This window comes from Vombatus ursinus, unplaced genomic scaffold (assembly GCF_900497805.2).
Source record: "Vombatus ursinus unplaced genomic scaffold, bare-nosed wombat genome assembly UNPS02000255.1, whole genome shotgun sequence".
In the NCBI taxonomy this organism is placed as follows: Eukaryota; Metazoa; Chordata; class Mammalia; order Diprotodontia; family Vombatidae; genus Vombatus; species Vombatus ursinus.
In genome coordinates this window covers 803,833-827,919 of record NW_020940033.1, presented here as the reverse complement: position 1 = coordinate 827,919, position 24,087 = coordinate 803,833, and the positions used below count along the sequence as shown (strand labels likewise).

At 35.9% G+C, this 24,087-nt stretch overlaps 1 protein-coding gene across 1 annotated transcript in view; it reads left to right on the top strand.

The window, feature by feature from the left end:
- Window positions 1–24,087, top strand: part of LOC114032719 (sperm flagellar protein 2-like) — a 222,684-nt gene that overhangs the window by 86,554 nt on the left and 112,043 nt on the right. The window contains exons 10-11 of the mRNA XM_027848143.1: window positions 9,255–9,423; window positions 22,894–23,113. Of these exons, the coding sequence (XP_027703944.1) occupies window positions 9,255–9,423; window positions 22,894–23,113 (389 nt within the window). The remainder of the gene's footprint in view (window positions 1–9,254; window positions 9,424–22,893; window positions 23,114–24,087) is intronic.

The following is a 24,087-nucleotide window of genomic DNA, read 5'->3' as shown; positions in this document are numbered from 1 at the left end:
CGTAGAAACCAGTAGTGGTAGTAGGTGGTAGTACTAGCAGCAGTACTAGTACTAGTAACTAGTAGTAGTAGTAGTAGTACTAGTACTAGTAGTACTAGTACTAGTACTAGTAACAGGAGCAATGATAGCTGACATTTATATAATGCTTACTATGTGCTGGGCACTATGCTAAGAACTTTACAAATATTATCTCATCTGATCTTTACATCAACCCTGGGGAGTAGGTGCTCTATATCAAAAAAAAAAAAAGCTTTTCGAGGTAGAATATCATTAACCACTTGGGAAATTTTGTTTACAAGTAAAATCCACATCCCTGTTATTTAATAGTCAACATATAAAATGTTTTTCCCCCTAGATGAGCAGGCTAGTGCTCCAGGACAGTAACCTCATTGCAAATAACATTTAAAAATTTCTATCTTTAATTAACATGTGAAAAAAAAATGATGGCAGTCAACCAGGAATGAAGAGGGTATGTTTAGAAACTGCCCTGGCATTTACTCTGTTGTTTCTCCTCTCAGCAGCTGTTCTTTCACTGCATGGGTTTAGGATTTTTTTTTTTTACATTCTGAATATATAACCCATCAGTGAATCCTTTTTATCAGATTGAGGGCCCTGCAAACTTAGAGTGGTAAAGGTATTAATTAGTGTACCCTATTATTTTATTGTCCTTTTTATTTCATGGATTCCAGGACCCCCTTTCTACTCAGTTTTATTTTAAAGAAGAATAATTCACATTTCCTCCGGAGAAGGGATTGTTCCTTCTCATTAGCATCTATTTACAACTATCAGTTGCAAACTTGGATATAATTTTCTGAATTATTCAGAAGGAAACTTTATGCTTCTTTTTTCTCTTTTTAATTTTAATACTTTTATTCTGAACTTAAACTCCAGAATAAGAAAACATTTCCATCTGCCCAGCAGAACACAAAAGGAGGTTTTATATAAGCTGAGTCTCCATTTCATACAACTAGCTTTAACAACAACAAAAAATTTTACAAAAATTTCTACAAGTTACTTTCAAAACTGTTGCTTATCTATGCTTCCTTCTGCTCATTTTTTTTCAGGAAATCATCAATAGATTCCTCTTCTCTTTACTTTGCTCTCTCATTCTAATAGTTTAGTCAGTTTTCACTTTTGCTTTCTTGAAATAGAGTATCTAGGCTTTTGTGTTTTTCTTTTTAATCCTTGGAGTCAAGGATTATCAAATTCTATCTCCTTAACCTGTTCTCTAGATCATTTTTTATATCAGATATCTTATATTTTCCTCTTTTTCCAATCTTTTTTTTTTTTTTTTGGTGAAGCAATTGGGATTAAGTGACTTGCCCAGAGTCACACAACTAGTGTTATGTGTCTGAGGCCGGATTTGAACTCAGGTCCTCCTGACTCCAAGGTTAGAGCTCTGTCCACTGGGCCACCTAGCTGCCGTTGCTTTTGTTTTAATATTTCTTGCTATCTTTTGGAGTCATTGATTCCTGTTTGTTTTATTCTAGTTTTCAGAGCATTTGCTACCTGTGTAAAGTTTACTTCTAATCTCTTTATTCTCCTTTCAATTATTGCCTCTGGAGCTTTTGTTTCATTTTTAATATAACAATCATAATAATAATAATGCTAGCTAATGTTTATACAGCACCTACTATGTGCCTAAGTGTGCTAAGTGCTTTACAAATGCTATCTCATTTGATCTTCACAACAACCCTGCTATTATTATCCCCATTTTACATATGAGAAAAATGAGGCGAACAGGTTAAGTGGCTTGCCCAGAGTCACAAAACTAGAAAGTTCTGAGACCATATTTGAGCTTAGGTCTTCCATACTCCAGGTCCAGTGCTCTATCCACTGTGGCACCCAGCTGCCTTCTTGCTTCACTTCTTCCAAATACTTCTGTAATCCTTATGAAAACCCAATTTTTCTCCTTATAGTAACCTTCTTGAAGTTGTTATGGAGTTTACTTTTTGTTATATTTCTTAACATCTCTAGAGCTACAATAAATTTTTAGATTGGTTGATGTGTTCTCTGGCTTCCTTCTCTCTAGTTTTTGATTTAGCAGTTAGAAGACTGTTGATAAACTTGAAATCAACAATTTCAGTAGAATGGTAATGTTAGAAACCTTTTAAGAGATTGAGAAGTAAGTGGATAGTAAGAAGGTGGAGAGGGAAAGCATAGATGACTTCCAGGAGAATGGAAGTGAAAGGAAAGAGAGCTTTGGGATGGTAGCTTAAGGTCAAGTAAAGGGTCAAGTAAAGGAGGGCATCCTGGCCATATAGCAGCAGGGAATTAACTCATGAAGAAGGACACTGCCTTTCCTAATCTCCCATTCCCAACATGGAGCCCTTCTTTACAAGGGGAGAAAAACTCAGTTAAGCAAAATGACTATGTATGATAGAATATGTGAATGTGTGACACTATGCTCCACAGGCCCATACCTTCTTGCCAAGAGAAGTTGTTTTTTGGTGGGATTTCTATTTGGGGGGACCAAGAGTGGCCATGACAATTAATATGTTTGACTGGTTTTTGGTGTTTTCACTTACATCGTTGTAATCTCTGTATTTTGCTCCCTTGCTTTTGCTTACTTTATCCTGTATCAGCCCACATAAGTCTTTCTGTATTTCTCTGAGTATCTCATATTCATCATTTCTTATGACACAGTAGTATTCCCTTGCTTTTCTATAGCACAGTTTGTTCAGCTATTTTCCAAATATTTCTAGATATTTTCCTTTTTCCTCCCATTTTTTGCTACCATAAAAGTATAACTATGAATATTTTGTTATATATAACCTCCTTAGGATATATATATATATATATGTATATATATATGTATATATATATGTATATGTGTGTGTGTTGTATTGCTGAGTCACTGGATATGAACAGTTTAATGGCTTTCTGGCATAATTCTAAATTATTTTCCACAAAGATTGAACCAAGTTACAACTCAACCAAAATTCTTAGTCTTCACAAAGTTTCTCCCCTCATTGACTGTTTCCCTTGTCACATAGTCATCAGGGTTGTTTTCATTTTCATTTTTCTCTATTATTTCTGATATGGAGCTTTTTCATAGGCTATTGAAATGATATGGTTGTTGATATATGGTGATCATGCAGTCATTAATAATTTTGTCTTTCTTCAAGTAAAAACTGTTCATTTCCTTCAGCCACTTATTTGTTGGGGAATAGCTTTTATATATTGAAGCAGTTCCCTATATGTCTACTCCACAACCAGTTCATTAGTGTACCTATTCTTCCCTTATCCCCTCCACAATATTTTTTCATTTCTGATAGGTGTGAGGTGGTACCTCAGAGTTGTTTGAATTTGCCTTTCTCTAATAAATAGTGATTTATAGTATTTCTTTATATATGACTCTAAATAGCTCTGATTTCTTCTTCTGAAAACTGCCTGTTTATATCCTTTAACCATTTATCAACTGGGAATTGACTATTATTTTATAAATTTGACTCCATTCTATACTCAGTATATATTTGAGAAATGAGGTCTTTATCAAAGAAACTAATTGTAATTTTTTTTGTATTTCTTCATTGTCTTTGGTACCATTTAGTAAAATGCAGTTCACCTGATTATCCCTTTTAATTAGTTCTATTTTACTCTTACTTTGTCTGAGATCATGATTGCTATCCTTGCCTTTTTTAGTACTGCTGAAACATATTAGATTCTACTCCAGCCTTTTATTTTAACTCTGTGTGTGTCTTTCTCTTGTTTTTGTTTGTTTGTTTGTTTTGTTTTGTTTTGTTTGTTTGTTTTTTGCACTAGGCAATGGGGTTAAGGGACTTGCCCAGAGTCACACAGCTAGTATGTGTTATGTGTCTGAAGCCAGATTTGAACTCAGGTTCTCCTGAATTTAGGGCTGGTGCTCTATCCACTGTACCACCTAGCTGCCCCATGTGTGTGTCTTTCTGTGTCAAGTGTGGCTCTCATAAACAACATATTGTTGGATTCTGGTTTCTTATCCATTCTGCTTTTCACTTTCTTTTCATAAGTGAGCTCATCCTATTTACATTCATAGTTATGATTACTAACTCTGTATTTCCTTCCACGTAAATTTCTTCTGTTTATTCTCTCTCTCCTTTTATCCTGTCTCTCCTCTAAAGTCTATTTTGTGTCTAACCACTGCCTCCCTTAATCTGCTCTCCCTTTATCATCCCCCTTTCTCTCTTATCCTCTTCTCCTCTACTGGGTAAGTTATATTTGAGTGTGTACATATATTCTTCCCTCTTTGAACCAATTAAATAAGAGTGAGGTTCAAACATTGTTCACCACCCCCACTCTGTTTTCCCCTCCACTCTTCATTAAGGTCTTCCTTAAGCACCTCTTTTATGTGAGATAATTATCCCCATTCTACCTCTCCCTTCCTTCTACTCCCCATGCATCCTTCTTTCTCACCTTTTCATTTTTTTCTTTGGAGATCATTCCAACAAAATTGACTCACATCCATGCCCTCTATGTATTCTAAATAGGCTCCTTCTAAATGCCCCAGTGATAAAATTCTTAAGAGTTACATGTATCATCTTCCCATATAGGAATATAGACAGTTTAATTTTTTGAAACCATTATGATTACTCTTTCATCATTACTTTTCTATGCTTCTCTTGAATTTTCTGTTTAAATGTCAAATTTTCAATCAGCTCTGGTCTTTTCATCAGGATTACTTGAAAGTCCTCTATTTCATTAAATATCCATTTTCCCCTTGAAGGATTATACTGAGTTTTACTGGCTAACTTATTCTTAGTTGTAATCCTAGCTCCTTTGCCTTCAGGAATATCATAGTCCAAGCCCTCTTCTCCTTTAATGCAAAAGCCACTAAATCTTGTGCTATCCTGACTGTGGCACCACAATATTTGAATTGTTTCTTTCTGACTGCTTGAAATATTTCCTCTTTGACCTTGGAGCTCTAGAATTTGTCTGTAATATTCCTGGGAGGTTTCATTTTGAATCTCTTTCAGGAGGTGATTGGTGGACTATTTCAATTTATATTCATCCTTAGGATATAAGAAATTGGGAAGTTTTCCTTGGTAGTTTTTTTTTTAATATGATGCCTAGGTCCTTTTATTTTTTTTTTATCATCGTATTCAGATAGACAATCTTCAGTTGTCTCTCTTTGATCTATTTTCCAGATCAGTTGTTTTTTCTGATGATATCCCACATTTTATTCTACTTTTTTTATTCTTTTGAGTTTGATTATTTCTTGATATCTCATGGAATCATTAGCTTCTACTTGCCCAATTCTAGTTTTGAAGGAATTATTTTCTTCAGTGAGATTATGTACCTCTTTTTCCATTTGGCCGGTTCTGTTTTTTAAGAAATTTTTTTTCTTCAGTGAATTTTTGTAACTCCTTTTCCATTTGGCCTATTTTAATTTTTAAGGAAGTTTTTTCTTCAGTGAATTTTTGTTTCGCCTCTTTTACCATTAGACCAGTTCTGTTTTTTAAGGTGTTATTTTCTTCAGTATTTTTATGCCTCTTTTACCAAGATATTAATTCTCTTTTCATAATTTTCTTGCATCACTCTCATTTCCCCCCCCCCCATTTTTTTCCTTTATTACTCTTATCTCTCGTTAACACTTCCAGGAATTCTTGTTGGGCTTGGGTCCAATTAGCATTTTTCTTTGAGGCATTGCTTGTAGATGTTTTTACATTGTGTCCTCTTCTGAATTTGTCTTGGTTTTCCCTACCACCATAGTAGCTTTTTATGGTCAAATTATGTTTTTGTTGTTGTTTGCTCATTTTTCCAGCCTATTTCTAGACTTTAAACTTTATGTTAAAGTTGGGCTCAGTTCAGTTGGGGATGAGGAAGCACCGTCCCAAGCTTCAGGCTTTTTGTGCTGCTGTTTTCAGAACTAGCTCTGGGGTTCTGCAAGTTTTTTGTGTTTCCAATATGATGTGATCCTTGGAGAGGTATGGTCACTGCTCTCCTGGTCTTCACTCTGGTCCTTACCCAGGATGGGGCCCAGTCCTCTGCATCCACAAGCACTAGCATCTCTTTGCCTTGGAACTGTGACCAAGGCCCCTGCTCCCTTGTCACCAACCCTTAGCTCTCCTCTCCACTTTGAACCTACAACCCTAAACTATGTATGGGCATTAGAGTTGCCAGTCAGTGGCAGCTGTACTCAGTGTCAGCAAAGGAGCCCCTGTAATCTCTTTCTGACTAGTTGTCCAAACCTCTTACCATCTCTTGGCTGAGAGCTCCTGAAGCTGTTGTGGCTATGACCACTGCTGCAGCACTACATGTGTGCCCTCCATACAAGCTTCCACCCCAGTGGTACAAACTTCTCCTGGAAACCTTTTAAATGTTCTTAAGCTGGAAAAATGTCTCACTCTGGCCTCGTTGTCTCTGCCACTCCAAAATTTTATTTGAGGCGTTATTTTAAAGTTCTTTGGAGAGGAATGTAGAAAGCGTTCAGCTGGGTGGCCTCAAATTTCCCTCTTGGGTCTGCTCTGCAGCTTAGAATCTTTGAGCCCTCACGTGATTAGGGACTTGTTTTTCTAGTAGTGGGATTCCACCCTAAATTGGCTTCACTCCAGAACTAGCCTAGAAGCCACTACATGCAACGTCTCATTGATTATAATTACTTGCATTGTTACAATTTTTATAAATTATTTTAGTTCTAATTTTGCTGTCATGCATTTTCTAGACATCTTTGCCTGAATGTATGATAAACACCTCAAATTCATTGGATCCAAAATGAAATTTATTATCTTTCTTTTAAAGCTGCCCTTCCTCCAAACTTCCTTTTTTTTCTTTTCAGATTACTATCATCCTTCCAGTCACAAATGTTTTCAACCTCAGAGTAAACCTCAACTTTTCTCTTTCCTTTATCACCCCTCCCCCACATCCAGTCAGTAGCCAAGTTTTGACTTCTCTCTCCACAACATCTCTCACATCGATTCCCCTTCTCTCACCTTAGCTGGCTATTACCTTAGGTCAAGCCCTCATCACCTCATGCCTTTACTATTGCTGTAGACTCCTCTTTGATCAAAAGGGTGGCTCATGAACATCTAGAATAAAAAAAAGAATGAAATGATCACTAGAATGCTTCCTTTTCTAGACAATCCCTTGACCACCGTATCTTCTATAATTTTAAGTAAAATCTTAGCAAAGAAACTATAGAAATGTAACCCAAACATTATTCAGTAGAACTAAGGTAGATTTAGACCAGAGGCACTCTATGATTCTCACTATTTCTTCCATTGCTCTAACTCAGCAGTCTCTCTTCCATTAAGTCTTGTAAGCACCCCGGCTTCCCAAAGCAGCAACAAACAGCCCATGCCTTGCATCATGACTCCACCTTTACCATCCTCTTGATTTCTCTGCTGCCAGTCTCTCCCTTTCATCTGTCTTCCACCCATCTGCACAAGTAATCTTCCCCAAAGCACAGATCTGACTACATATGTCTTATGGTTAAGGATTTTTAATGCCTTCTAAGATAAAACACCAATTCCTCAACTTAGCATTTAAAGCCCTTCATAATCTGCATCTAGTCTACCTTTTCAGACTCATTTCAAGTGATTTGCCTTCATGTACTCCACACTCCAGACTTGCCTTTTGAACTCAGCAATATTATCTCCTATCTCTGTAAAACTTTGTGATTCTATGGTTAAAAGAACTGCATGACTACAAAGGTATTGATATGATAGCAGGCAATTGAAATATAGTTGTTATATATACAAGTTGAGATTATATCAGCATACAGATAAGCGAGAAACTCATCTCGGGTCTTCTATGTATTTTATTGTGTAGATATGATCTACATAGATATTTTCCTTTGCTTTGTAACAATAGCGATGTGTATATGTGTGTACATTTCACATCATAATCCCAAATTGACTTTAGTGAAGAAGCAAATACAATCATCAAATAACTGAAAAGGAAGGCAATGACTAGAAGTATTAAGTAATGTTTTGACAGTGTATAAATTGCCAACTTTTGTAGAAGCCAATGACAATTTTAAAACTTCATTATGAAAGATGCAATGAGAATATATGCATTAAAGTTAAAATTCATTACTTTTTAAGCCTGACATGAAATAGCATTCATTAAATACATATTTTATTCAGAGAAAAATATTCAGACAATATATATTTTATTCAGAGAAATGTGCCAAAAATTGAAAGAGATGATAAAAAAAAATAAGGTACATTCCTTATGGAACAGACAATTCAATAGAGAAATGCAGCACATACAAAGATAACATATACAAAAGAAGTCATGACTATTGCATTTAAAAGGAACAAAGCAAGGGCTATAAGAAATTGGAGGAGTGGGGTAGGTAAGAATTTTACAGATTGTTGAATGAAAGAAGGCTTCATGGTCAAGTTTATATTTGATCCAGGCCTTAACACATGAATTTAATTAATAAGCAAAGATAACAGAGAGGACAATACAGAAATAGGAAACAGCACCATGTAGGGGGAGCATGCACAGGAACTGACTGAGCATCAATGTTGGCTTCAGTCTTATATATTGGGGGATTGAAGGAGGAGAATAGTTTGGGATGATACTAAATTATGGGAAGTCTTGAGTGCCAGGCTTAGGAGTCTGACCTTTCTATTGAGCCAACATTGCTCAATAAAGCATCAGATCTAATGCGGCTAATATCTTGCTGTCATGATGAGAAAAAAAGAGTGTATTAAAATTGACATATTTAATTAAAATGTTATTTTCAGTCTCTATATTGTAAAAAAAAATTGTGATAAAAGTATTTATTTCTTGAAATAACATTACTGGCTGTGTGCCCTTAAGTGTTTTTTTTAAACCTCTCTAATATAGTACACACACACGCACACACACATACATATCTGTACACATACATACATATATGTATATATACATACATATATATGTATACATACATATATATGTATATATACATACATATATATATATTTCCTATATCCCCTGATACATCATAAGCTTTATAAGGATGGTTCAGCATCTATGCATATTCCTTTTGCCTCCAGTCTCCTGTAACAGGGCTTTGTACATTTGGAGGCTTAACAGATTTTGTTCAGTTGAATTGGCTCCATTATATAGGCATTGCTACTCTTGTCATGTCTTAAATCATGTATAACACACAGAAATCTAAGAGGTGGTGTTATTTTCCATCTTTTGTAGATATTTTTGGTCACTTTCTGTTTATACTCTTTGAAGCAAAATGAATGACATTAGCATGATAACAAAAAGACTTTATTCTGAGTTGGTATTTAAGTTGTCACTAATTTATTTCTTTTTTTTTCTTTCTGTAGTCTTATTCCAGTTAAAATTATGCGTGATTGGAAGGAGCTATTTTTTAGCGGGAAACCAATTTATGAACAAGCCTCCATTGACCCCCTGCCGACTCGCTTGACTTCAGATCAACTAGTAGAACTATCCAAAAGGAGTTTACTAGATGACAATGATTATGAGGAATATAAGGTACCTACTCAATTCAGGACAAGTAAAGGAGATATACTTGAATAAACAACTTCTTTTTAATATTTAATATTCTATCATGATGTAGTCACTAGATTTTAGTGCTATTCTTTTTTTAAAAAAAGGAGTCATTATAGTACCACTGACCCCCATGCCTTCTCATTTACTTTTAATTTTTAATTGCAGTGGTAATTAAATGGAAACTTTGTGTCAGCACCGTTTTGAAATTTATTTAATAATCGCAAAAGTGTTGTGGTCTCAAAATATTCTGTGTAGAGGAGAGAAAAAACCATAAACCTTGGTGGCCAGATTTCAGAGTTTTCACATTGTTGTAAAACTATCCTTTTTCATTTTTCTGTAATTTCTTTTCTATTGTTTCAGGCAGCCCTATTAAAAACTGTTTGGTAGTAAACTTGAAAAGACAAGTTGGTAGTTTCCATAGAGAGTTTTGGAGAGACAAACCAGGATATTATTATTAGAGTATTGGTAAGAAGATAAGGGAAACAGTAGGAAATAGGCAACAATTATAGACAGAATGAGGGGTTAAAGGAACTCAGACTGGGAAATGTAGGTTGAACAAGAGACATGGGACACTGACTCTGGTGTGAAATGTAAGGGAAGGAATTTGAGAAGAGAAGTAACATGACTTGAACAAAGAAAAACGAAGATGATTTGGACCCTAACTAGGTAGTGGGTAAAGCATCACCATGGTGTTGAGCCCTAGAGAAAGAAGTTACCAACAGTGGGGGAAAGAAAAAATGAAACAAATGTTTCAAAAATGCTATAGAGCTAAATTTTCATCATACTTCAAGCTGAATGAATTTCTAGAATTATATGAACATATACTACCTAAGTATTTTGGTGTAGCTGTAGGATTTACGAGACCAAATGTTATCCATCAAAAATTTGGTGACTAATGATGGAATGTCCCAGATTGAATACAGTTTATAAAAACCCTTCCCTCTTTTACAAGATAGTTAAATATTAACTATTAAGCTGAAGTTTTACATCTTATACTTATTGACAAGTATAAATTAATTTTATGCTTTAGCTGAAACAGCAAAATATTGACATTCTACTTCTTATTTTAATAGGAAGTCAATGCACTTAGCACAGGCTTCAGTTTAGCAAAGATTTCTCTGTGTGTGTGTGTGTGTGTGTGTGTGTGTGTGTGTAAAAATGCTTACCACAATAATATGCTTTTTTTACCCACATCCTAAACCAACAGGTATGCTTGCTTTTGCAGAAAATTATCAGCTTTTGTTAGGAGTAAGTAGATGTCTGACAGCACTACCTTTGCTATTTTTCCAAAAATGAAAGTTGTCTTCAAAAGTCCTACTTTATGCATATATGCTAACAGGTCAAAATGTATTTCCTTTGAAAGAAAATAAAATAAAGTTAAGTAATGTGCACATTTGTATTTGTTTATGTTATATTTTAAAGTTTGTTTTGAGGAAACTGTCCATTATGTCAAACTCCCATGGTTTTAGAATTTAAACTCCTTGGAGATCAAATCTTACATGAGCATACTAAGTAAAAATAAAGCTGATAGAGTCTTATGCCCTATATTTCTTCCTCATAAAATATATGATGTGGCCAATTTACAGTTTATTTGAAAAGTCCTGGATAAGCTGTAGGGTTGTTATAAGAAGCTTCTAGCAAAACACTGTGGGTTAGCTAGTAAAAGCAATCACTTTCACTATTGCTAAATTCATTCATTTTTAAAAGTATATCAAGTAATTGTATATCTTGTAGTTCACCCAGTTAAGGCAATGTGTAATGGATGAGCATGGGAAAGATTTCTAACAAATGAGAAAGCTCAACCTTCACTATTTTCCTATGTTGATGTGTCATTACATTGTTGCATCCTTAGGCTTTTAAAGGGCTAGCCCAATAGAACAAAAGTTCTGGCTGGTTAGACAAAGCTAGAAACACTTTGAGTAAGGAACTGGTGATGAATTCCATAGATGGCATCTGAAAATCAGCCTTAGTCAAAGATCCTCTTTACCAGCCTGACATTGAGTAAGGAAGGCTTGGGCTGTGGCAGCTCTAGAAAATCAGTTGTTAAAGGCCAATAGGACCTTATGGTACACCAAGAGGCAGAGTGTTTGGTGAAAGGGAGATGGTGGTCCTGCTGGGCATTGCCCTGGTTGCACCATATCTGGAAGGCCATCGCTCAGCAGGAGGGCATTTTGGATAGTGAAGGGTCTATAGGTTATATGAGGATGAGTCGAGGAATTAGGAATATGTAGCCCGGAGAATAATGACTGCCTTCAAGTATTTGTAGGGCTGTCATGTGTATAGGGGGTTACACTTGCTCTATCTGACCTTGGAGGACAGAGCTGAGAGCTATAGGTGGAAATTTAATGAGGCTCATCTAGGCTTGATATGTGGGGGAGAAAAATTCCTAGTAATAGAGCTATCCAAAATTAGAATGGGCTGCCTTGGGAGATAATGGCTCTCCCTCATGTGGGGTCTTTAGGCAAAGGCTGGCTGACCAATCATTAAGCATGCTATATAAGAGATTTTTACTGAGATACAGTTTAGATGAGATGGCCTCTTAGGTCCCTTCCAGCTCTGAGATACTGCAGTATGGGTGGAGCAAATGCCTACACCAAAATACATGATTAAAAACAATTCACAGATCCTTAAATATTGAAGTAAGAAAAATTTGAAATCAGTAACAGTTTTATAATGCTCACAAATTTACTGTTTCTAAAAGACATTTTTATCTTGCTCTGCTTAGCACAGTGTAAGTGCTTAATAAATGTTTATTGACTATTGACTGATTGACTAATTCCCCTGCCAAATAAAGGATCAACCAGGCTTGAAAGTTAAAAATCTGAGGAGTGTTTTTCCCCCAATAAATCATAAATAACATTAAAGAAGATTTCTGAATATTAATTTATAATGGTTGATTCTTAAGTCAAGTTCTTGCATCACCATCAAATAACAAGTACAAAGGTAAGCTTTTCAGGGCAGCTAGGTGGCGCAGTGGATGGAGCTCTGGCCCTGGAGTCAGGAGGACCTGGGTTCAAATCCAGCCTCAGACACTTGACATTTACTGACTGTGTGACTCTGGGCAAGTCACTTAACCCCAATTGCCCCACCCCACCCCCCAAAAAAGAGTAAGCTTTTCTAATTTAAGAGCCATCAGAAGTTGACTTACAAATGAAACAATACAAAACAACACCTTGAACTGCAACCACCTCTTAGAGGGTTATTGTTGCTCTCCAGTCATTTCAGTTCTGTCCCTCTCTTTGTGACCCTATTTGGGGTTTTCTTGGCAAAGGTACTGGAGTGGTTTGCCATTTTCTTCTCTAGCTCATTTTATAGATGAGGAAACTGAGGCACACAGAGTTAAGTGACTTGCCCAGAGTCACCCAGCTAGGACATGTCTGAGGCCAGATTTGAACTCTGGAAGAGGAAGAGTCTGCCTGACTCTAGGCCCAGTGCTCTATCCACTGCATTGTCCACTATCGACTATCCACTAGTTTCCTAATGCTACCCTAGAAAAGTCGTATAACCTCTCTAGATATCAATTTCCTCATTTGAAAAATTAGGGGAAGTGGGAAGTCTGAACACTGCTAGAATGACACTGCCTCCTGTTGCTTCATCATCCTGGCCTGTATGTTTTCCAGCTTATTCCCATCCTGCACAAAATTGTGTACATCCCCAGCAGAAGATTTTTGAAAGAATGCAGACAATAATTGTGCAGAATGAACAAACGTGCATAGGTTATAATCTGTATCTATGAAAAAGCACCCATATTGAGGAAAGCATGGGAATCCAAAGTGTCAAAACATGTAAATACTATATTCAACATATTAATCTAGCCTATCAAAACCTTTTGGGATCCCGAATCTGTCATCCAAGGTGTTTACCAGTCTTCCCAGCGTTTTACCCTATCACAATGTGTTGAACATTCCATCTATCACTGGCTGACCACTTAAGGTCCTTTTCAGATCTAAATGGATGTAGTGCTGTTATTGGGATGTGTTGAACAAAGTAGGGCCAAGAACAAAGAGCTATAGATGTTTACTAGAAGCCTCACTTCTAGCTGTCATGAGTCTATTAACTATTACTCATTGACTTTAGCCATTTAATTATTTCTGGATCTAGCTATCTGCACTATTGTGCTATCCACATCTCTCCATATTATCCTGGAGAAATTAATTTTTTTCAAATGCTTTGCTGAAATCCAGTTGTTCTATGTCTGTGGTCATCATTGTTCAAGTCTCATTCTCCACCCCTACCCCCATCATGCTTTTATTCTCATCTTCTTTAAACTGCCCCCTTCCCCAGCCTCCATCTAAAGCTACGCAACCTTTCCACTCAGCTCTCTAGAAAATCTACTCCATAGGGAACAAAGTAGATTTCATTTTAAACCTCTTCCTTTCACGCTCCCTGCATCTTCTTGCACTTGCTGAGACCTGGCTTGCTGCTGATGGCATAGTTTTTCCTCGTTATTGTTTCTAACACTGGTTTTACTTTCACTCATACCCCTGAACTCACTGATTGCGGTGGAGGTACTGGATTGTTCTTTGTTGCTTACTTAGCAACCTGAGTGAGAACTTTGAGGTTCACTCAGTCCATATCTACCACTCAATCAGAATTCTAATAACCATAGTCTAACAACCTCCAGGACACTCTCCTTCCTTCGTCAGAGTTCAGTGCTTTGCTAATGGACTTTCTTTACCCTTCAATTCCTGCTCTCATACTAGTAGTCTTCATGGTGCATAATGTTAATCTCTCAAAGTTCTTCAATTTACTCATTTCCCACTCCTTCACCCTACCACAGTTGCACACAGAGATGGCCATACCCTTGATCTTGTCATAAGCCATATGTGTCCCACATCTATTTTCATGAACTCTGAAATTTCCAAACTATTATTCATCCTCACCGTGACTTCCCGTGCTTCCATATAACAGTTCTTTCCCATGCCATCACTCCTCTGCTGGTTATACTCTTTTCCCTTACTGATCTTGACCCCTTGGTAAAACAGTCCAAGTATACACTATCATCTTTTCTTAAGTCTCTTGTCCCTTTATCCAATCAAAGATCTTGCTCTGTCATCTCAACCTTGGATTATTTCCATGATTCACTGCCTTCATTCCTAGTCTCATGCTTCTGAATAGAGCTAGAGAAAAATTATGAAACCATATTCACTAGGTCTGCTTCAAGGTCCTCACCATGGCAAAGCAATAATTTAATTATCTCAAATGCTCCAACAGAAGCTTTGTGGTATAGGTTCATGAAAAATTAGATGTTCTTGCTTAATGAACCAATGTACCACCACCAGAATAACCATAGTATGGGAGAAGACCAAAAACAAAATCTTAAGATATACTCTCTTGTGGCCCTTGGCATCCATCACTTGAGGACCCTTTTGTATAACCTTAGTTCAGACACAGGTGTCACATTGATAATGGTCCACTAGAATGTCTGCTGATTGATTATTTTATCTCAAGGGGGCCATATTGTCCATCTGTGACTTCTTTATATCATAGCCACAGATTTTGCAGCTAAGTTGAACCAGGGAGAATATATGTCATACCTTTATATGTCCTAGTAGACATAAAGATCAGTTTGTTACCTGGTTCCTTTGTGAAATATTTGCTGCCAACATATCACATCCAACTCCTGTGACAGGGCTTTTTTATATTTATCTGAAAATATCAACATTGTGAGTGCTTCCAAAGAAGATGACAAATGTCAGGAGCAATGGGAGTATTGTATCTTCCAGCAGATTCTTCTCCCCATTGCAAGAAAAAAAATTGTCTTGCCATCCTGAGTGCTAAGGTGAGATGTTACCAAAAAAAGTTAAATAATGAAATGAATAGAATCCACTCATTCCAGTTGGGATGGTGGCACTTTTAGCAGGGTGGGGAGAGTAAAGGGGAAGGAGGATTTTTTTTTAAATTCTAGCAGCCCATGAAATTTTATAGTAAGGGTGGCTTGCTCTCAAATGGGTGCCAATACTCCTCCAAGGTAGCACTATCCCAAATAATGCTTACTTCCTTTCCCAAATTCTGTCACATAGGCATCAGTTGTCAAAAGGATTAGAAAATAAGTTCTGGAACCAATTTTGGGTTTCTTGATGCCCACAGAAGAAAACAGTTTCATAATTCAAATGCTCTAAACCATGGACTAACAAGGAAGATTACCTTCAATAAAAACAAAACAAAACCATTTAAACATTTACTCTATGTAAGCTATGTTGACAGATGCTAAGGAAGGTCCCAAAATAAATAAGACATGATCCCCCAGCCTCAGGGGAGAGGGAAAGGGGAATAGATGTATATGCAAATAGCTATAATATAAAGTTCACTTGATAAATTCATAGGAGAGAGATAAAGTATGATAAAAGTTTAGAGGAAAGAGCACTTCTGGCTGAGAATATCAGGGAAGGTTTAATGGAGACAGTGACATGTAAACTTGGCCTTGAAAGAGGTTAAAATTTGAACCGCCAGATATTGGAGGAAGGAGCAGATTGGTTAATGGCAAATTAGCTAGCAGAAGTCCACCAAAACCAGATGCCATTTTTTTAAAACAAGACTGTGATAACTATTGCATGGAGAAAATTCATGTCTAAAAGTTGGTGAACCTAAGAAATTATTGAACCCTCCCCCTCCCCATGCTTTGGTTGGTGACATTTGATCAGTTATCCATAGAAAAGAATTTCTAAAATTTCAGGTTTCCTTCTTCAAATTACACATCATTCTAGGTGAACATATAGCTAGTGACCTTGGATATACTCTAGAACAGCCTGTTTTCAGGAAATGTTTGTATTGTGGGAGCAATGTTCCATATCAACTGAGTGAAAGATGATGTAAACTAAGTAAAAGTGATGAAAAGGTCAATATTTCATCAAGATTCGTGACTAGAAAGCACCCCAAGTGTTTGATATCATAGAAACATGGTAGAAAATTCTAATGCTCTCATAATACAATAAAGTATTCAAAGAGCCCAAATGCTGACTTTCAAAATTCCACTTTCTACTTGCTACCCTTATGCATCCAGACTTGATTTGTACGGTCTTCAGAGGTATGCTATGGTTAACTGTTGGGTGACTTGCAGATATTTGAAGAGCTCTGGAAGAAGGGAAAATGAGTGTTAATGAACTGATTGAATGTCCTTATGATCAATACGAGGACACAATCCTTCATTTTCATTTTTACAATACATTTTTACAATACAATACAATATATAATATAAAATGTAAAGACAATATTCTTCTTTCTTACAAAAATGAGAAATTCGGATGAACCTACTTTTTTGAGGAGGTGGGAGATAGTTTAGGAAGCCTCTGATTCAAACCCTAACAAAGGTAAATTTAGAAAATATTGCACAAAAACTCTCTGAGATTGTGTTTGAAGGTCTAAGAGGCAATCATGGCCAATATGTCAGGACTATTTCAGCAACCTGTTTTAAAAAAAGGATTTTCCTGAAAATGTTTTTACATAGAAGATTTTTTGACTTGTTGTTTGGGGTTGTCACTGACCTAGGCCCATATTTTTTTTTTGTCCTACCATGAATATAACTCCAATGTGTCAGATGGATTAGGTACTTTTTCTATGTATAGTTTCTATCATAAAGGAAGAGAAGAGACAGGCTATAGGATTAATGAAAAGAAGTAGTCTCCTATCTCCAAGGATTCTGGAAATACGAAGACATAGCCAAGGATCTGCAGGGTTCTTGGGAAATGTAGAGTCTAATTTATCTGTATATGGATTATATCTATAATGTTTAAAGAGAATGCTAAGCAGGAGAGAAACCACATTATGGGTAATAATTCCAGAGATTTTTAAGCTACTTCTTCCTACATATAATGTCCCCAGGTAGAGGGTTAGATTGTATATGGTTCTTCAAAAAGACTTCATAATAAGTATGATACTAGCTAATACTATGCATATATGTGTGTGTATATATATATATATGTATATGCACATATGTATGTATAGTACTTGCTGGATTTATATATTATATGTAATATATGAGAGAGAGAAAATAGAGAGAAAGCACTTTAAGGTTTGTGGGGCACTTTACAAATATTACCTCATTTTATCTTCACAAAAACTCCGGGAGGTAGATGCTATTGTCATTCCATTTTTTTTGGCTAGGCAGTGGGGTTAAGTGACTTGCCCAGGGTCACACAGCTAATGAGTGTTCTGTGTCTGAGGCTGGATTTGAACTCAGGTCCTCCTGAGTCCAGGACTGGTGCTCTATCCACTATGCCACCTAGCTGCCCCTCATTCCGTTTTATAGATGAAGAAACTGTATGGAGGAAATAGAAGTTAAATGACTTGCCCAAAATCACACAACTACTAAGTGTCTGAGGCTAGATTTGAGCTCGGGACTTCTTGACTACAAGTCCAATACTCTGTCTACCCACACTACCTATCTACTTTATGAAGTACCAGAATTTTTCAAGTTTGTAATGAGTAAAATATTTCCTATATTCACTTGAACTTGAAGATGGGAGGAGGAAGGAATCCTGGTGCCAGCTTCTACCATTCTCTAGTAGGGAAATAACTTGCCCTGGATCCTGGGAAATAGGAACCAGATGGTATATGATCTTACAGAGTGCCCTAGCTGAACACAGTACAAACATGTACCAAGTATAGAATAACACAGATTCTGAGGACTAGCCCTAACATTACCAGAGTACTAGTTGTACTCCCAACCCATTTTCCTAATTATAGAGGACCCATTAGGACCTTTCTCCTTTCCAAAGGGTATTTGGTCAAGTGGGAGTCTACCAGAGATCAAGAAAGCCCTTTAGTTCTGAGTTCAGTGGCTAAAGCAGTGTCACCCATAATGTGGTTTCTCTTCTGCTTAGTATTCTCTTTAAACATTATAGATATAATTCATATACAGATAAGTTAAACTCTACATTTCCCAAGAACCCTGTAGTTCCTTGGCTCTGTCTTCATATTTCCAGAATCCTTGGAGATAGGAGACTACTTCCCTTCATTAATCTTATAGCCTGCGTCTTCTCTTCCTTTATGATAGAAACTATACATAGAAAAAGTACCCAATCCATCTGACACATTGGAGTTATATTCATGGTAGGACAAAAATAAATAACCCCAAACACGAAGTCAAAAAGAATTCTATGTAAAGTCCTCAGTGACTGAGTTGATTCCCTGCCTAAAATGAAAATATCTGGACAATTCACTTCCACTTGTTATTACCATGATCAGCAGAACTTTGTGACTTATGGGTACTTGAAGAGGTCCCCCTTCCACAAATTCAGGAGTACAACCTGAGCCAAATGAACTCTGTCTATCTCAACAGTGGCCTAGGTGAGGGAGTCAATGACTAAGCCCTTTGGTCCAAAACCAGAACATTCCCCTCTGGGAGTTAGGAAATCTTATTAAGAGGTACCTTTATGCCAAGGCCAGAGGCATAGGAATAAGGGGTGGGTAGGGTAAAGCTGACAACATTGATTACTAGAAAATATTATTATTCATCTTTTTAAGCCTTTTTAAGTTTGCAGGGCTCTTCTTCCACAATCCTGTAAGGTAGATATAACAAATATTATTACTCCATTTTATAAATGAGGAAACAGAAACTTGAAAAATCCAAGAGTCTTGCTCGAGCATTGGAGCCAAGATGCAAACCCCAGTCTCCAGTGCTCTTTACCTTATATCCTGCTGAATCTAAGAAGCAGTGTAGCTTCTATGGGTCCTTATCAATTAGCAATTGTGAAGTGGGGCAACTGGGCAAATTCTTGGCAATGAGGGCACCTGGAACATGTACATCTTAGCCCACAGGTCTGCATACTTATTCTGAGTATATACCAGCTCTGTGGGTTTCTGATACTTCTAGGTGGGGGCCTAGGGAGCAGGCTTGGAAAACTGTCTTGGAAAACTTGGGAAGCTTGACGGACAAGAAAAAGAACTGGTGATCTAGATAAGTAGGAAGAGTTTGGCAAATACCACAGTTCCAGGGAGGTTACATACCTGCCAGAGGATCAGTTAACATATACCGGTGCAAATCAGTCCCAAAGGTGGCAAAGATTTTATGGTCTGGGATGTTCACCGAAATAGGGAGGAACGTATCCAAGAAGGTAACCAACGAAGTATGAGAAGGTCAACAAAGAGTATGAATGGGGTCTGTAGCAGTGCTATGAGTGAGAACGGTTGTGACCTCAGTCTCGTATGGAATCTATATTCTTTACTCTGTTTATATTTCCTGCTGTGTACATAGGAATGAAAGGGTTGGGAGAGAGGATGTGGAAGATTCACAAGCATTTGTTTCTGTGTAGGTGAGTCAAAGTATCAGTAGGAAGTATCCGTAGACCCTGATTACATCAGGGGCATGGAATTTGTTTTTCTGGAAGATTGTTGCAGATGGTACGTATGCAGTTAAAATGAAGCAAAAGATGATGAATAATTAATCTTCTGAGTGTGGACTGTATAGACAACCAGATCAGATATACTATAAGCTAAATAGAACCTTTAGGGGTCTAATTTTCAGTCCAGCTTGAACTCAATGCCCATCTACCAGGTTTCTAGCTCACTTGCTGTGTTTTGTTCAGGCTTACAATAGTCCATTGTTTATGAATAACAGTTTTTTTGGTTGTCATCTGTCTGGTTTGCTGCCTAATCTTTGACTGACAACCATTAAACAAACAACACAAAGTTTAAAGCAAGAAATTACAAAATATTAAATCAGATGCTGATAAACATTTTGATGCATGTAGATCCATTTTGTGTCTAATTACAAATAATTCAGATAATGTGTATAGAGCAGGGGAAAATTTTACAATGAAAAGCATCCAGGCTAAAGTAAAAGGACTTGGAATGATAAGTAAAAGCATGCCATAGAAAGAGTATTTCACTTGGAGTCAGGGAGCCTAGATTTTAATCCTGTCTCTGCTACAAGCTAACTGTATGTCAGTGAACTAGCTCCTCACCTTTCCGGGCCTTGGTTTTCAAATCTGCAAATGAAGGTTCAGACTAGACTATTTCTAAGAGCCTTCCTAGCTTTAAAATTGTTTCCCTGATTAGCTTGCATGTTATTATTAAGCCAGTAAAACATTTGTATTAAAATAATAAAAAAAATGTTTTTCAGCATTGTAAAAGAAAAGACTCATTTTCTTAATCAACATTGTTTTTAGTTCAGGTTAACAAAAACCATTTCTAGATCTCCAGTGATGTCATGTCAAAGATATTGGCACAAAAATATATGCACAGCTATTCACAATACTTTTTAATTCATGAGATAGTTCTCCTTGGCTAAACCAAGAGTTTTGGATAACAGATATTGAGACACTGGGGTTAAGAGGGTCATTCTAGTGAAAATGAAGACAAGGATATAGACAGTATTTAATATCTCATACATTAATATGACATGAATATAAGAACTGGTGTTTGTCAGTTAAGTATTTTGAACATAATAAAATAAAGGTTATATAGGATTGATCCTAACCACTCAATACATATTTGGGAAAATTGACGAGATACTTCCATGAAGTAGCTAATATAAGTATCCCTTCCACATTAGCCAAACAGATAAATAACCAGAGACTGAAAAATACAACCTGGAGACTTTGATTTGTAGCTTAATATGAAATCAAAATGTGTTGTCTTCTAATGACAAATCATTGGTCTCAGTGAACCTGAAATTTCCTTCCATCTCTGAATCCTGTAATATTAAGATCTGATGAACTGCCGTGTTTTTATTGGTCAAATTATAATTTTTAACCAGTAATCTAAAGTTGATGTAATTTTTAAATAATTCTGCTCATTGAAATCTCATTCAGAAAATGATTGGAAAATGTTGTTTAAGACTACATCCAATATAGAAGATAAGTACTGGAGAACATAAATACTAAAAGAAATCAGAATGGAGTTAAAGGCATTTAAGCCAATTAGAACTGAGAGTGGTTTTAAAATAATTTCATTGTACTCTTTTTTCCTATGCTTATTTTTTATTGTTTTGATTTTCATGGGAATTCATATTGGTGAGGGAACTCTAAGTTTATTTGCTATGAACAAATGCTTGTACTCTTTTAGCTTATTAATGGGGTGAGGGGGAATAAAAACCTCAAAGCTGCAATTATCTTAGAAAAATAAGAATAACATTAGTAAAAGTCACTAGGTTAATGTATATTTGGTTACCTAAAGTGGATTTGAATGTTGGAGGTGTGAAGAAAGGGCATAATGTGGACAGAGGAGACATCGTATATATGCCGTTTTTTTGGTTTTGTTTTTTTGGGTTGTTGGTTTTTTGGGGGTTTTTTTGTAAGGCAATTGGGGTTAAGTGACTTGCTCAGAGTCACACGGCTAGTGACTGTCAAGTATCTGAATAAGGATTTGAACTCAGATCTTGCTGACTCCAGGGCCAGTGCTTTATTCACTGCGCCACCTAGCTGCCCCAAGATTGTACTGTTTGACATGATTTGTCATCTTTGTTGGATTTTCCATAGAAATTACACAATAGAATAAAACTACTTTAACAGTGCAATAAATAGTTGATTTATGTGTGCTAAAATTAAAAAAAAGTACTCTGAAAAATAGGTTCAGAATGGTTCATGTTTCTACTGTCAGATAGCTATGTGAAGGTCAGTTTATCAATGTGCTTCGAAACTGACACGATTCATAGTTACTAACTTTATTCCATACAATCTAAGGACAGTTTTCAAGGTTTTCAAATGAAAAAAAAAAGTTGCTATGAAATTATCCCTATCTTTCCTCCTGGTTATTTTTGTGAAAATCACAGGCAATTTTAATGGGAAAGTATGATTATAAATTATACCAATTTGATCTATTTTGTATTTATTAGTCATCAAAAGTTTCAAATTAATTTGGTGCTAACATGAAATACTTGAATAATTGTACTTATATATTCTTCCAAGTATTTCTATGCAAATAAAAAGGTACTTTATAGAAAGTATGATCATAAATATTACCTTTTGACCTCTTCTACGTTGTTTAATTTTAATTACTTAAGATTAATTTTGCTTATATGTAAGATATTAGATGAATTGCTATTCCTTGGTTCTTAACCTAAGCAGCTTTTCTCCTGTCTAGTGACTATCACAATCCATTTTGATTGACTTCTCTATCATATCCATGCCTAAAAGTAGTATAATTCAATTAATCACTTTATATGAGGTTATGGTCATTCTAGTTTCTTTCTGGTCTTTATATAATATGCTCATGTTTTTCCTTTCCAAATGAGAGTATTGTTTACTCATGAAAATTACTGTAAAGAACTTATGAATTATTATATAGGTGATTTAGAATAGTAAAAATATAAATTGCTTATATAGTATGTAGTATTTTCCTATATTATATACTATATAAGATCTATTATATGTTGGTTATATCATATATTATATATCATATATTATGTATTATATAATACTTATGTGTTTTATATATATATATTATATATTACTTATGTATTATGCAAGTCATTAAACATTTAAATATGTTTCCCATTTATATTTGTCGTAGACATTAACCGGAGAGTGGACCCTCCCAGAAGAAATGGCTGAGTCTGCCCTGCCTCCCAATAATAACATATTGGGTCATGTGCTTCGTGTAGTTCATGAAAAAGTTCAACCTCCAGGGCCAACAATTCTTACGCCTCAGATTCCTTCCTTTTCAACTAAAGGGTGCATGCTGGGAAAGACTTGTAGTGGAAAAACCAGCTGTCTGAAGATTTTAGAAGAAGGTAGAATTTTTTAAATCTCTAATTGCTGCCAAACTGACTGTCCAATATGACTTTAAGTGTTGCTGGTCACATATCTGCTTAATTCACTTTTCAACAATTTATACAGGCATTTCCCACGTTTCTCTTTAATTCCTCATATCTGTTATTTCCTATGTCACACTGTTTTCAATTCCTTCATAAACTACAGTTTTTCAGCCATTCACCAATCAAACGTACTTGCTTTGTTTCTCATTCTTTTGCTGCCACAAGAAGTGGTACTACAAATGTTTTGGTTTATATGGTGCCTTCCTATACACTTTTCACTTCTTTGGGATATATGACCAATATTGGAATTAATGGATTAGTCATTTTTCTAGCACAATTCAAACTTGTTTTCCAGAGTGATTGGTCCTGCAGTTGACAGGCTACCAACACTGTCTTCCAAAAGCTCAAACAAAATTGATTAGTCCCATCTTACATCATTTTGTATAATTTGAGGAAAGTGAGGTTTTACTCAGAGATGTTTTCATTTGCTTTTATCTCACTATTAAAATTTTGGAGATTTTTTTCAAATAGTTGTTGATGATTTGCAATTCTTCTTTTGAAAACTATTCATAATATTATACCACTCTTTATTAGTCAATGATTCTTGGACTAAAATATGTCATTTCCTATATATTTGGGACTCAGAATTTTGTGTGATTTAACACTAACAGAAATCAAAGATATTTGATGCAATTTATTTGTTATACTTTGTAATTTCTCTTTTCATTTTTGCAGCATTGATTTCATTGTTTTGTTTGTGTAAGTTTTCCTTGATTTTTTTATAATTTAAATTTTCCCTTATCTTTTAATGATTGCCTCTATACCTTAGTTTTAAGTTTTCCCTTAACCACAAGTGTCAAAGGCAACTCTTTTCAATCTGTATGTTTTTTTACAAGACGGTTATCTTTTATATTTAGGTCTTTTTCTATTTGATTATCATGTGGCATAAG